Source organism: Anolis sagrei, chromosome 4 (assembly GCF_037176765.1).
Source record: "Anolis sagrei isolate rAnoSag1 chromosome 4, rAnoSag1.mat, whole genome shotgun sequence".
Taxonomy (NCBI): domain Eukaryota; kingdom Metazoa; phylum Chordata; class Lepidosauria; order Squamata; family Dactyloidae; genus Anolis; species Anolis sagrei.
The window spans coordinates 50,739,680-50,754,901 of NC_090024.1; the positions used below are offsets into that span (position 1 = coordinate 50,739,680).

The following is a 15,222-nucleotide window of genomic DNA, read 5'->3' on the forward strand; positions in this document are numbered from 1 at the left end:
CAGGAAATTTAGAGGGATTAGGGAGCATAAAACCAAACTCCTGACCATGAAAGCTGTTCAACAGTGGAACTCACTGCCTCCTTCCTTGAAGGCTTTATAACAGAGGTTGGATGGTATCTGTTGGGCATACGTTGATGGTGCTTTTCTTGCATGGGAGGGGATTGGATTACATGGCCGATACAGTCTCTTCCAACTCTATGATTCTGTGTGGCCTGAAAGTCATATTTTGCCCACTCCCATTTTGGGATAAAATATATCTTGCACAAAGAAAGCTCAAAATGGAGAATATTTATTTATTTATTTGCTTCATTTGTACGTTACCTTCCTTGAATGGATTCAAGGTGGCTTACAACTTTGTCAAGATTAAATGCCGCTTTACTTAGTTATAAAACATATCCCATAAACTAAAAACAGTTTAAATGGTAAGCAAATAAAATACACAGAATAAAAACCAATTTAAAACATATAAAGTACATAAATCAATTCATCCATAATCCTTGCTCATAATCCTTATTCAGATCTGTCAAAACCATAATAATTTAGTCTGCAAACACTCCTGTACAGACCCACATATTTACATTGTTTTTCTGAAGATCAGAAAAGTTGGGACCTGCCTGATGTCTCTGAGGAGGGAGTTCCACAACCGGAAGGCCACCACTGAGAAGGCCCTGTCTCTCGTCCCTACCAATCGCACTTGCGAAAGAGCTGGGATAGAGAACAGGGCCTCCCCAGCCAATCTTAAAGCTCTTGTTGGCTCATAGAAGGAGACGCGTTCGGACAGATAAATTGGACCAGAACTGTTTAGGGCTTTACAGGCCAAGAGCAGCACTTTGAATTGACGTAACAAGAGTAGTATCATTAATGGGCCAGGCAAATGTCTGGTAGTATCGATCTCCATACAATATGGCTCTTGTATTTGTGGGACTCTACAGTTTCATTTATCTCCATCCAATAAAATATGTTGTCTTTTAATACAGCTGGTGATATTCTTGGGCAAGACGTCCTTTATTTCAATAGGGTTGTTAATACCCATGAGTTGTGTATCCACATGAAGTCAAGTAATGTATCTCCCATGAATACAGGGGCCATGCCATAATAGCATTCTTGTGGCATAATGTATTTCTAGTGCTGAGATTTCAACAAACTAGTTTTACCCTTTTCCAGTTTGTTTATTTACATCCTTGTCAATATAGAACAATGAGCAGCTAGGAACAATAGGAAACCTTGCACCTCAAGACCCACAGCATTATTTCAAAACAATAGGCAGACAATGAAAGAATAGAGTGTGTACCATAACGGCATGAATTATCATTATCATCATCATCTTCTGTTACATCATCTCCTATTCTACATGCTGATGTTCCCTGGTGATGACTGGCCAAGTAAATAAGAGCATCACTTCATTCCTCACTTATGTAGGCAACGGGGAGGGGGGGGGGGCTTCTCTTTCTCCTGTCAGACCTAATGCATTGTCCCCACTCCTCTTTTAAAGTTCGAAACTAGCTTTTGTGAGTCTTACTATATTCTGGAATGCTCATTCATTTTATATATGAATCAAAGATAATGCCTTTGGCTAGTTATTCATACAACTATTTATATGCCCTTTCTCTGGGTGTATACAATCAATAAAATCAGAAAATTTTCAATAAAGACAAATACATGAGCCACAATGTTAAAATGTCAAAATTCCACAATAAAAACCAAATACTCAAATAAAGATGGAAATAAACAGCAAGGCCTGGGAGCCTGCCAGAGGAGGATGGCTTCAGTCTAGTTTGAGATAGCCTGGTGATTATTCATGATATTGCCTATTAATTATATTGGAGTATGCTGTGCCTAAGCTCTTGAGCTGAGCTTAGGCACAGTGCACATGATTCAGAAGAAGTGAAATATGTATATATTCAGCCAAATTCATTTTTCTTCAAGTTGCACCCAAATAAGTCTTATTCCAATCAGTACATGGTTGTAGCTTAGTGTGTGAACCTGTCAAAGCCCTGAAGTTAAGTATGTGTTCTTACCAAATATATCTGTGTCTATATACAAACTTTGCATTCTGGGGTTTGGTTTTAAAAATGTAGGCATACAATTATAAATGAAGTCCTTAACAAAGATATTGTCAAATGAAAATAAGATGTCCCAAGATTTGTGAGAAGACACTCCAAGACCACCATTGGTTTATTACAATCATAGAGTTGGAAGAGATCTCGTGGGCCATTCAGTCCAACCCACTGCCAAAAAGCAGGAAAATTGTATTCAAAGCACCCTGGACAGATGGCCATCAAGCCTCTTTTTAAAAGTCTCCAAAGAAGGAGCCTCCACCACATGTCAGGGCAGAAAGTTCCACTGCTGAAAAGCTCTCACAGTTAGGAAGTTCTTCCTAATGTTCAGATGGAATCTCCTTTCCTGTAGTTTGAAGCCATAGTTCTGCATCCTAGTTTTCAGGGCAACAGAAAACAAGCATGCTCCCTGCTCCCTTGGACTTCCCCGCGCATATTTATACATGGCTATCATGTCTCTTCTCAACCTTCTCTTCTGCAGGCTAAACGTGCCTAGCTCTTTAATCCGGTCCTCATAGGGCTTGTTCTCCAGACCCTTGATCATTATAACATCTCCCTTCACTTACAGTGCCCAGAATTGAACACAGTATTCGAGGTATGGCCTGACCAAAGGCAGAAAGGTAGCATGACTTCCCTGTATCTACACACTATACTACTATTTATGCAGGCCAAAATCCCACTGGCCTTTTTTTTTTTTTGGCTTCCGCATGACATTGTTGGCTCATGTTTAACTTGTTGTCCATGAAGACTTAAAGATCTTTTTCACACATACTGCAGTCGAGCCAGGCATTCCTCATTCCTCATTCTGCCCCAGGACAGAACCCTGCGGCACTCCACTCATCACTTCTTTCCAGAATGAAGAGGAAGCATTGGTGAGCACCCTCTGGGTTTGTTCACTTAGCCAGTTACAGATCCATCTAAGCATAGTTTTGTCTAGCCCACATCTGCCTTGTTTGTTTGCCAGAAGATCATAGGGAATCTTGTTGAAGGCCTTACTAAACTCCAGATATGCTACATCCACTGCATTCCCTGCATCTACGTAGCTTGTAACTCTGTCTCGTAACTCTATTATTGTACCTCTATTATTCATGCAATTCTGAATGATGATAGTAATTCATAAACAAATTAAAAAAATTAAACTTGTCCACAAGCAAAGCTCTTCTTAGTTGGTTTGTGTTGCTGCTGATGTGTGAACTGGATAATTATTGATTTAGTTCTGTATAACAATAACTTATATTTTGTTTCAGTCCTCCACTATTGAAGGAGGGAATTATATATAAGAAATTGTATCTGTGACAAACAGAAGTCATGTCTACTTTGCTACTTCAAGTTCATGACATTTCATTTTAAAGGGGCAGGGCTTCTCTATGCAAGAAGGCACTCTGTGCAGTTTGAAATCCTGCAAAATAAATTACCGGTAAGTGTCTGAATAAATGTGAAGAACCTTTACAACAGGGAGGCTTCTTCTTTCCAGAACATTGGCATCTATATGTAGATAACAATTGAAAAGGGTCACGGGAAGCACAGGGCTAATGCACTCCTGTTCTTTGTACATCTATAGAGAAACAGAAAATAGAGCCTGGATCGCTCTGAAACAGCATCTCTTATTTTGCTATAATACAATGCAGTTAGGAGAGTAAACTTGGTTTGAGTATTCGACTACAACTCTGGAGACCTGGATTCTATTCCCTGCTCAGCCATGGAAGCCCACTGGATGAGACACACACTGCTTTGGGGTCACCAGTTCTAGAACAATTTGGGGAAACATGTTAACTAATTGGATGAATATTATAACTAAGTGAAACTTAGTTTCAGTAAGCTGCCTTGGGACCTCTATTGTGAAAAAGATGAGATATACTGTACAACCCACATATTCACAGGGCTGCTACCTGCAGTTTTATTTACCTGCATCAACAAAATATGTCCTCCCTAGAAATTTCCTAAATCATGGTATGCTTTTGCCTAAAGCAGAGTACCAAAGCCCCCCGTCGAACAGCAGATTAAACCGCTGAGCTGTTGAACTTGCTGACTGAAAGGTCGGTGGTTTGAATCCAGGGAGCAGGATGAACTCCCGCTGTTAGCCCCAGCTTCTGCCAATCTAGCAGTTCAAAAAAACATGCAAATGTGAGTAGACCAATAGATACCTCTTTGGCGGGAATGTGATGGTGCTCCATGCAGTCATACTGGCCATATGACCTTGGAGGTGTCTACGGACAACGTGGGCTCTTCAGCTTAGAAATGGAGATGAGCACCACACCCCAAGTTCGGACACAACTAGACTTAATGTCAAGGGGAAATATTTACCTTTACCTACCACAAAATCATGCTAGAGAACCTAACAAATGGTAAGAGAGGATACTTTTCTAGGAATTCTATGGTCATTTTTGCAGAAGACATTGATTTCAACTGAATAATAGAAACATAGAATAATAAAGTTGGAAGAGACCACATGGGCCATCTAGTCCAACCCCCTGCCATGCAGGAAAAACACAATAAAATATGCCTAACAGATGCCCAATGGAGTTTGCTATTAGCTAAGATTTTCTGTTTCTGTGGTAAGTTCATGAATGCATCCCCTATAGATATGGGGGTGGTATTATAAACAAACAGATAACATTTGACCAAAACTTTGTAAATAAAACTTTACAGTAATAACAGTAACAGTAACTACAACTTTATAACTTTTGGGTTACACATCTTAACTGAAATTGTGTAACAATATCTGTATTGATCAATTGGTGCAAAAGCAAGTGAGCAAACAACAGGTTTGTGGCATCATAAAGATCAGACCATTTACTATGACGGCTTATTTTGTATTCAGTTTGGTACCATGTGAGATATGAGAACAGTTTTTGTTGGTTTGGATACCATAGCTATGTCTGATGGAGTGTAACTGGAATGTGAATTTATATATTGTGAGGATGAGGAGTCAGTTTTTGCAATACTTTCTTCCTTTTTTATTGATGTTTTATTGTTTTATCCCACTCCCATCCTCTCCTCCTTGTACATGCAATTTATACAGCAAACTACAGAAGTTGCATTTGAAATATCAATCTCAGTCTTAATTTTTCTACTCCACATCTTAGCACATTCTCTAAATAATTCCTAACTGGTTCCCACATCCTCTTAGTTATTGTAACCTTTTCAATTTTATCTAGATTATTCCATTTGCAATTTGTTATTTCCACATTTAATACTTTCTTCCAAGCTCTGTGTCAGTAAGAAAAAGGTTATCCAGTCTTGAGTGAAGGCTGACCCACATTTTCCCTCTGACTAGGCCACTGTCACTCTACTCTTCCCTGAGGGAGTGAATGACAACTATTCATTTTATTGTCGAAGGCTTTCATGGCCGGAATCACTCAGTTCTTGTGGGTTTTTTCGGGCTATATGGCCATGTTCTAGAGGCATTTCTCCTGACGTTTCGCCTGCATCTATGGCAAGCATCCTCAGAGGTCTGGCTAAACTATTCATTTATTTTGGAGGAAATGCAGGTCAGCTCTAATTGAATATTTCTTTCTGTTAGTCTGCTGTTGAGAATAATGCTATTCTGAGTTCCACTTCTTGATCAGTTAAGAGTGTGGGAGCTAACTTGTTTAACTTTTACACACATGCTCTATATGTGTGCACAATTTATTTATGAAACCCTCCTTTGCACATAAAACATTTGTTATTCAGGTCATCCAACTACCCATTATACTGTCACAGAAAGGAAAGATGTTTCTGTTCAAAGCTCTTAGGCTTTGGAAATGCCTTAGAGGTCATGCTGGCAGTCGACTTTTTTCTCCTATTTATTTTGTTTACCGCTTTCATCTGAGTTTACAATTTAAATTTGAGTGTTTTTTCTATATGCCTTTATCTTTTCATTTTGGTCTTCCATAATAGCTGATACACACACACACACATTGCCATTATTCCAGTAATCTCCCTTTAAGCCTGCAAAGTTATATACAATGTTGTACAGTGCAAATAAGACTCAACAACCATAAAGCAGCAGATCTTATCTGGTTTTGAAAGCTGAGCAGGGTCTGCTGTGGTTAGTATTTGGATGGGAAACGATGAAATACCATTATGGGGAGAAACACGACAATTACAATAGGGTTACAATAGAGTTACAGCTAATGCTGGATGGGGTTACGCTCCCCCTGAAGACACAGGTTCGCAGCTTAGGAGTGACCCTGGACTCATAGCTGAGTCTGGAACCCCAGATTTCAATGGTGACCAGGGGAGCTTTTGCATTATTAAAACTTATGCGCTAGTTGTGCCCATTCCTTGGGAAGTCAGACTTAGTCATGGCAGTCCACACTCTGGTTACATCCTGTATAGATTCCTGCCACGCGCTCTATGTGGAGTTGCCTTTGAAGACTGTTTGGAAACTCAAACTGGTCCAATAGGCAGCAGCCACACTGCTCACCAGAGCGGGGTACAGGAAGCACACAACTCCCCTGCTACACCAGCTCCACTGGTTGCCAATCTGCAACCAAGCACAATTCAAAGTGCTGGCTTTAGCCTATAAAGCCCTAAACAGTTCTGGCCCAGCTTATCTGTCCAAATATATCTCCCTCTATTAACCATCTCCTAGATCAAGATCATCTGGGGAGGCCCTGCTCTTGGTCCCACCTCTCTTGAAGGCACAACTGGTGGGGATGTGAGACAGGGCCTTCTCAATAGTAACCCCTCAGCTATGGAATTCCCTCCCCAAGAAAATTAGATCAGCACCCTCCCTCCTGGCCTTCAGAAAAAAAGTAAAAACTTAACTATAGGATCAAGCTTTGGGGCAGTAAACAATACAAGGAATGATCAGGATTATGTGCAATAGATATTGATATTTGGAATGGATCTGGACTATGAATGTTAGATTATGTGATTTTACTGTTTATATTAATAGGGTTTTAACTCCACATTTTAATGTTTAAATGCCACTGTAGTTTTATGATTTAATTGATAGCTGTATTTTATTATTGTTTTATGTCGGGTTTTTATGTATGTGAGGCACTGAATTTTGCCATATATATGTTGGAAACTGCTTTGAGTCCCCCCACCCCCAGGGTGGGAAAAGTGGTATATAAGTAAAGAAAATAAATAAATACAATAGATCATCTGAAGGAGCCCTCACGGGGAGTCCTATGCATCTGTCCATGTTAGTGTTGCACCCCTTCAGCATGACTACTAATTATGTAGAGTTAAATGGAAGGACATTTTACCAGAATACAAGCATCTGAAAACACTTCTGAGGTCTAAATTTCCTAAAGGCACTGGATGCAGTGTGGTCTTGGAAACTAAGCAGGATCAGCTCTGGTTCCTTCTTGGATAGGAGCTTGCCAACAAATACCAGGAGATGTAAACTATATTTCAGAGGCTATGTTTCAGGCAAATCCATCTCTGAGTACTCCTTGCCTAAGAAAACCCCATAAAAGTCACAGAGTCGCCCTAAATTGACAGGAGACATGAAGGCGTTTTAACACACTGTGCAAATGCTGTAAATATAAACCAAAGCCTGAACTAAGAGGTGGTTGTGGGCAGTTTCTTCTCACTTGTTCACTAGATCTGACAGGCTGGGTGACACTGAGTGGTAAGGAAAGCATCATAAGGCGAAGTAGATGCATTCACATACACACCCACACACATTCATCAGTACTATCACATAAGCCAGACAGGGAATAAGACACTATAGGAGAAATGGAAAAACCCCTCCCAAAATGGGAATCACTCCTTAAGAGGAGGAATAGGGGAAGCAAGGAAGGGGAAGCACTCTAGAAAATATAAATGTCGTAAATAAATAAATAAATAAATAAATAAATAGAAAATCATTTTAATCACTTTCTGTGCATGGTTGAGCTCTGTCTTCCCCCTTCTTCTTCTTCTTCTTCCACAGACTTCGATGCCTTCCTGCCGGCTTGGGGAGAATCTACACTGTACAATGCAATTTGACACCACTTTAACTGCCATGGCCCAATGCTATGGGATCATGGAGGTTGCAGTGTTACAAGGTGTCAAAGAGGGCTGGTGCCTTCCCAAAACCACAACCACCAGAATTCTATATATTGTATGTGTATATGGGTGTATATATGTGTGTAAACACGCGCACACATACATCATTACATACATATGTATACACATTGGCACATCTGTGAGATAAAGGCTGCCTGTCATCTCTCCTGAGCACAAAGATTTGGGAGAAAGAGCCTTGTGTTTTCAAGAGTCTCCTGATCTCAGGATCTTTGAATGGTAATGAATGGGGAAGTGATTGGGGAAACGAGATCAATAATAGCACCCTTCCTGCCAGTTCTCACATGCAACTTAAAGGCAGTTTGGGGTCTCAGGTGGCTCCCAAACCCACCTCAGATGCCTTCCACCTCCAGCTGGAGATACTCCTAGGACACTCATTCTCAACCTTCCTAATGCTGTGACCCCTTAATGCAGTTCCTCATGTTGTGGTGACCCCCAACCACAACATTATTTTTGCGACTTCATAACTGTAATCTTCCTACTGTTATGAATCGTCATGTAAATATCTGATATGCAGGATATATTTTCATTCACTGGACCAAATTTGGAACAAATACCCAATACACCCAAATATGAATACCAGTGGGGTGGAGTGGGGGGATTGATTTTGTCATTTGGGAATTATAGTTGCTGGGATTTATAGTTCACCTACAAAGAGCATTCTGAACTCCACCAATGATGGAATTGAACCAAACTTGGCACACATAACTCTCATGACCAACAGAAAATACTGGAAGGGTTTGGTGGGCATTGACCTTGAGTTTGGGAGTTGTAGTTCACCTACATCCAGAGGGCACTGTGGACTCAAGCAATGATGGATCTGGACAAAACTTGGCACGAATACTCAATATGCCCAAATGTGAACACTGATGGAGTTTGGGGGGAAATAGACCTTGACATTTGGGAGTTGTAGTTGTTGAGATTTATAGTTCACCTACAATCAAAGAGCATTCTGAAGCCCACCAATGATACAATTTGGCCAAATTTCCCATACAGAACCCCCATGATCAACAGAAAATACGGTGTTTTCTGATGGTCTTTGGCACCCCTTTGACACCCCTTGCGGCCCCTTCAGGGGTCTCGACCCCCAGGTTGAGAAACACTGTCCTAGGAAGACCTGTCCTCACTAAAGCTCTCCTACCCAGCCTCAGCCCAAAAGAGGGGCCCAGCCATCTTCTATAGTTGGACTGGATGGCTGTTAGGAATTGTGGGAGTCCAAAACACCTGGAGGGCCGAAGTTTGCCCATGACTGGTATAGAACAATCCTATGTGGGTTACTCGCTTCTCGACCCCCATTAGATTTGAGGGTGGTAGTTTTGTGCTTCTGGGGTGGGGAGGGGGAAGCACTCAGATCTTTGACATGTCACTCCATTGGAGTTGAACGATTCTCTCGCACTGCTGTGAAACCAAAAGCAAAACCACCCACACAACACCAACAACCCAGCCAACCTTAAGGGAAACACAGGCAGAAACGCCTCCACCTCCCGGAATGGGAGAGTCTGGTGGGATTGGCTGGGCTGCCCTAGGATCTCTCACCGTTTCCTCGTCGGTCTCCGGCGCCGGGTGGGAGTCTTGGCATGGCTCGCATCCGTTCACGGCGGCGGAGGGCTCTTCGGCCGGGGAGGGCAACTCGCCCGCCATCTGCGCATGCGCCGCCCGCTCTCTCTCTCTCTCTCTCTCTCTCCGGCTGGGAAGGGAGCTGGGGTCGATAAGGCGCCCACGGCCGGGCTGGTGGCCCCGACCCACGCTGCTACACGCGCACGCTCCCAGGCTCCCTTTCCAACCTGGCCAAGCCCTCCGAGAACATCTCCCCGCCGGGAGCTCGGCCCTGGGTGGGAAAGCGGGGAGGCTGGAAGAAGAAAGGACTGATGTCTGGGGCACCGCGATACAGCCTTCTTACCTCCCTCCCTTCTCCCCCTTTTTTCTCTACTTCCTCCCTCCTTCTTCCGTTTTACTTCTTTCCTGCCTTTCTACCTTCCTTCCACCTGCCTTCCGTCCTTCCCACTTTCCTTCCTTCTCCCCACTTCCTTCCTTCCCTCCCTCCTTCTTCCTCTTTCCTTCGCTCCTTTTCTCTCCTCCCTTCTTCCCACTTTCCTACCTTCTTTCACTCCTTACCCACCCTTCCCCTTTCCTTGCTCCCTTCCCTCTACCTTCTTCCTACATTCATTCCTTCCTTCCTTCCTCCTTCCTGCCTTTCCACCTTCTTTTCCACCTAGCTGAGCTTCCTCCCCCCCTTCTTCCTCCCACCTCACCTTTTCCCCCTTACCTTCCTTCTTTCCCCTTTCCTTCCTTCGCTCCTTCTCTCCCCTTCTTCCCAACCTCCTTTCACTCCTTCCCTTTTCTTGCTTTCCCTCCTTTCCCCTTTCCTTGCTTCCTCCACTCTACCTTCTTGCCCTCCTTCCTACCCCCTTCCTGCTCTCCTTCCTTCCCTCTTTCCTTCCTCCCTTCCTTTCTCCCCTCCTCCCTCCCTCCCCTCCTTCCTACCCTCTTTCCTACCTTCCTTCCTTCCCCCTACCTTCCTTCCCTCCTTCCTACCTTCCTTCCTACCCTCCTTCCTTCACTTCTTCCTACCTTCCTTCTTCTTTCCTACCCTCCTTCCTTCCCTCCTTCCTTTCTTCCCTCCTTCCTACCTTCCTATCTTCCTTCACTCCTTCCTTCCTACCCTTCTTCCTACCTTCCTTCCTTCACTCCTACCTTTCTTCCTTCCCTCCTTCTTTCTACCTTCCTTCCCCCTTCCTACTTTCCTTCTTCCTTCCTGCACTCCTTCCTTCCCTCTTTCCTACCTTCCTTCACTCCTTCATTCCTACCCTTCTTCCTACCTTTCTTCCTTCCCTCCTTCTTCCTACCTTCCTTCCCCCTTCCTACCTTCCTTCTTCCTTCCTGCACCCCTTCCTTCCCTTTTTCCTAACTTCCTACTTCCCTTCACCTCTCCTTCCTACTCTTCTTCCTATCTTCCTTCCTTCCCTCTTTCCTACCCTCCCTTCCTTCCCTTCCCTCCCTCCCTCCGATAGCCCGGCAGCACCTTCTTCCCGTCCGCCTTCCAGCAATGCTTCAGGACCCTGGACAGCACCCGGGAAACCGAAATCACCCAAAGAGAGCGAGGGAGAAACCCAAGAGCCGCGCGTTGGCCCTCCTCCTCCTCCTCCTCCTCCTCCCCGCTCTGCTCTGCTCTGCTTCCCGGGCAAACGCCTCTGCTCCTGAAGACGGCCCCGGGGCCTCTCGCGGATGCAGCGGGAGCCACCAACCCGGGCTGCAAAGAAGGAGGGCAGAGCAGGGGAGGGGAAGAGGGCGGCACGGACTCCTGCTCCGGTCTCCTCCGGGGAGAAGAAGGGGAGGAGGGATAAACAAGGAGGTTGGGAGAGGAGGCGGAGGAGGCACGGCAGGGAAGCCGGGAAGAGTCCTCTGCCCAGGATCCCTCCCCACACGGAAGCCGGGTGGGAACAGTGCACCCCTATGTGGGGGACATCACATCTGTACATCTACCCTGTGGAAGGGATGCAGTCTGACACTACTTTAACAGCCAGATTTAATGGTAGCACCCTGCGAGTTGGAGTTGTACAAGGCCTTTCGCCTTCTCTGATACACTGGGGACTCAACAAACTGCCATCATTCCACAGCCTTGAGCGATGGCAGTTGTGATGGTGTCAAACTAGCATGGATTCTACCACTTAGCATGCAACCAAGGGCGTCTCCTTCTGCTTAACCTGAGCTCCAGTGTGGTTGCCTTTGAAATGTTTACATGAATCGCACAAAGATGCGCCCGAATCGATCAGTGTGGATGCGGCAAAGGGCAAAGGGCAGCCTGGTGCCCTCATAAAATAGGTCAGTCCTGGCACAGGGGAGGGAGGAACCCCTGTCAGCAAGGCAGATGCAAGGACCAAGCCCATGGCCTCCGCAGGAAGAAGGGGCGGGGGGGGGGGAGAGAACCCCGACCAGGATATATACAAGGGACTAAACGGGCCGCTTTCGGGGTTTCCTTTCCTTTCCCGCTTTGGGTCGTGTGTGCGCCCCTACCCCCCACTTACTGGCCCTTTGCATCCCATCACTCTCCCCCTGTAGTTGTAAGTGTGAGATGAAGGGAAAGGCATCACAGCAGGTCCTGTTATGTAACTGTAAGTTTGTTTCTGAGGCTTTCAAAAATGGGATTTGCATTTAATGCGCTTTCTTGGAATGAGGACAAAACATTAAATTAGAAAAAAGGGAGACAATATGGAAGGCCAGATTAATACAAATCCTAATTTATAATTTAAAAGACATTTCTTTTTCTTCTTCAAGAAGGTACCTGACACACCTACTAGACTTGCCAAAATGTACAAAAGTACCAGATACACACACACACACACACACACACACACATATAGACGGGATTCAACTAAAACTGGAAGTATTTTTTTAAAAGGACTGTTGTACAAACAGGTAAAGCCACTGACCCTACAGTGTTAGACCACATGAAGTTGAATAAATGACAAAAAGAATGAGCAGAAGGAGAATTATTTACTACTAGAGTTGTGAGCTGCATCCACTAAACTAATGTATCTCAACCGTCCTAATGCCACGACCTCTTAATACACTTCCTTATGTTGTGGTGACCCCCAACCATAAGATCATTTTCGTTGCTACTTCATAACTCTTATTTTGCTATTGTTATGAATTGCCAGATAAATATCTGATATGCAGGATGTATTTTCATTCACTGGACTAAATTTGGCACAAATACTCAATATGCCCAAATTTGAATACTGGTGGGGTTCTGGGATAGGGATTGATTTTGTCATTTGGGAGTTGTAGTTGCTGGGATTTATAGTTTACCTACAATCAAAGAGCATTCTGAACTCCACCAATGATGGAATTGAACCAAACTTGGGACACATAACTCCCATTACCAACAGAAAATACTGAAAGGGTTGTTGAACCTTGAATTTTGGCGTTGTAGTTCATCTACATCCATAGAGCACTGTAGACTCAAACAATGATGGATCTAGACCAAACTTGACACAAATACTCAATATGCCCAAATGTGATCACTGGTGGAGTTTAGGGGAAATAGATCTTGACATTTGGGAGCTGTGGTTGCTGGGATTTATAGTTCAGCTACAATCGAAGAGCATTCTGAACTCCACCAACAATAGAATTAGGCCAAGCTTTCCACACAGATCCCCCATGTCTTGAAGGGATTCTCTGCTGCAAGTCTCCCTCCAGTCTTGCACGTTCTCCCTCACCCACACATTAGCACCACTCTGCTGTGTTCCAAGCATACCTGCTCTCCCCTCCCTGCTTGGAGTCCTAGAAACAGCCCTCCTGTTGGCTGAGAGGCCAGCTGAGAGGCCAGCCAATCACAGCAGAAGGAGGGCTTTTGGTGGGAGTATTCACCCCCTGTTTCCAAAAAGGAAGAGAAGGACAGGTGGAGAGATTTCCAGCCTTCTCTGCCAAAGGTGTTCCTAAGACATTCAGAAATATATGTTTTCTGATGATCTTTGGCAACCCCTCTGAAATCACCTTGCGACCCTCCAGGGGTCCTGACCCCCAGGTTGAGAAACACTGTCCCATGCCATTGCTGTTCACCTAGTTTCCTTACTTGGCCCAATAATACTTACATAACACACTAGCCTATTTCTTCTTGGGCATGTCTACACTGTAGAATGAATGCAGTTTGAAATCACTTTAACTCCCATGGCTCAATACTGTTATAGTTGTAAAACTATAACTCCCAGAATTCAGTCGCATTGAGTTATGGCAGTTAAAGTGGTACCAAACTGCATTCATTTTACAGTGTAGACCCCCCCACCCCCGGGAACTCATCATAGGCTTATGGTGTACATTTCAGAAAGCACAAGTCTTTGGCTTTGTCTATGCTGTTGGGGAAAACTGGCCCAAAATTATTTTCTCAACTACACAGTGGAGATTCCTTAATCATATCTGTGTTTTAAACTGCAAAGGGCCCTTGATATTGGGTGAGGTTTGGATACCAAAATCTGTAGATGCCCGTCCCATTATATACGTACAATGGTGTCTCAAGTGTAAACTGGCAAAATCAAGATTACATTTTGGAATTAGCAAATCATATTTTCAAGTCTGACTTGGCCACGGTAGTACACGCTCTAGTCACATCCCGCCTTGACTACTGCAACGCTCTCTACATGGGGCTGCCCTTGAAGACGGCCCGGAAGCTCCAGCTAGTCCAGCGCGCGGCAGCCATGTTACTAACAGGAGCGGGACGCAGGGAGCATACAACGCCCTTGCTGTACCAGCTCCACTGGCTGCCGATTTGCTACCGGGCCCAATTCAAGGTGCTGGTGTTGGCCTACAAAGCCCTAAACGGTTCCGGCCCAAAATACCTGTCTGACCGCATCTCGGCCTATGAGCCCACGAGGACTTTGAGATCGTCCGGGGAGGCCCTTCTCTCGATCTCGCCTGCCTCACAGGCACGCCTGGCGGGGACTAGGGACAGGGCCTTCTCGGTGGTGGCCCCCCGGCTGTGGAACACCCTCCCTGTGGACATCAGACTGGCACCCTCCCTCATGACATTCCGCAAGAGACTAAAGACGTGGTTGTTTGAGAAGGCGTTTGAGTAAGTGCTGCAACAATTGGCAATGACGATTGGAACGGAACATGGATAACGAGATTTGGATTGTGATTCAATGATGAGACGTTGCGAATGATTTAGTGTAACTGTATTATTGATAGTGTCGTTGCTTACTGTTGATGCGATATTGCTTATGTTGTAAATTGTACCTGATTTTATATGTTGTACACCGCCGTGAGTCGCCCTAGGGCTGAGAACGGCGGTCTACAAATGCAGTAAATAAATAAATAATAAATAAATAAATAAATAATAAATATTTTCAGGCAATTGAACCAGTGGGTGCAGAATCCATGGATACAGAGGGACAGCTATAAACCACCACCATTTTAACTATAGCACCCACGGTGACCAATGGGTGAAACCCTTGTGCTGGTAAGTCCACTGACTGAAAGGTCAGTGGTTCAAATCCAGGGAGCGGGGTGAGCTCCCATTTCTCAGCTCCAGTTTCTCACGTGGTGATATGAGAGAAACCTCCCACAGGATGGTAAAACATCCAAGTGTCCTCTGGGCAATGTCCTTGTAGATGGACAGTTTCTCAAGTCACTCCTGACATGAAAAAAACAAAAACAAAACAAA

General features: G+C 44.4%; 1 protein-coding gene across 3 annotated transcripts in view; it reads right to left on the minus strand.

Annotated features, from left to right (window-relative positions):
• The window catches only part of RGS20 (regulator of G protein signaling 20), a 54,528-nt gene that overhangs the window by 21,629 nt on the left and 17,677 nt on the right, over positions 1–15,222 (minus strand). The window contains exon 2 of one of the 3 annotated variants that reach the window (XM_060775307.2): positions 9,600–9,912. The exons of the other annotated variants lie outside the window; for them this stretch is intronic. Within the exon in view, the coding sequence (XP_060631290.2) occupies positions 9,600–9,912 (313 nt within the window). The remainder of the gene's footprint in view (positions 1–9,599; positions 9,913–15,222) is intronic. 3 annotated transcript variants of the gene reach the window in all.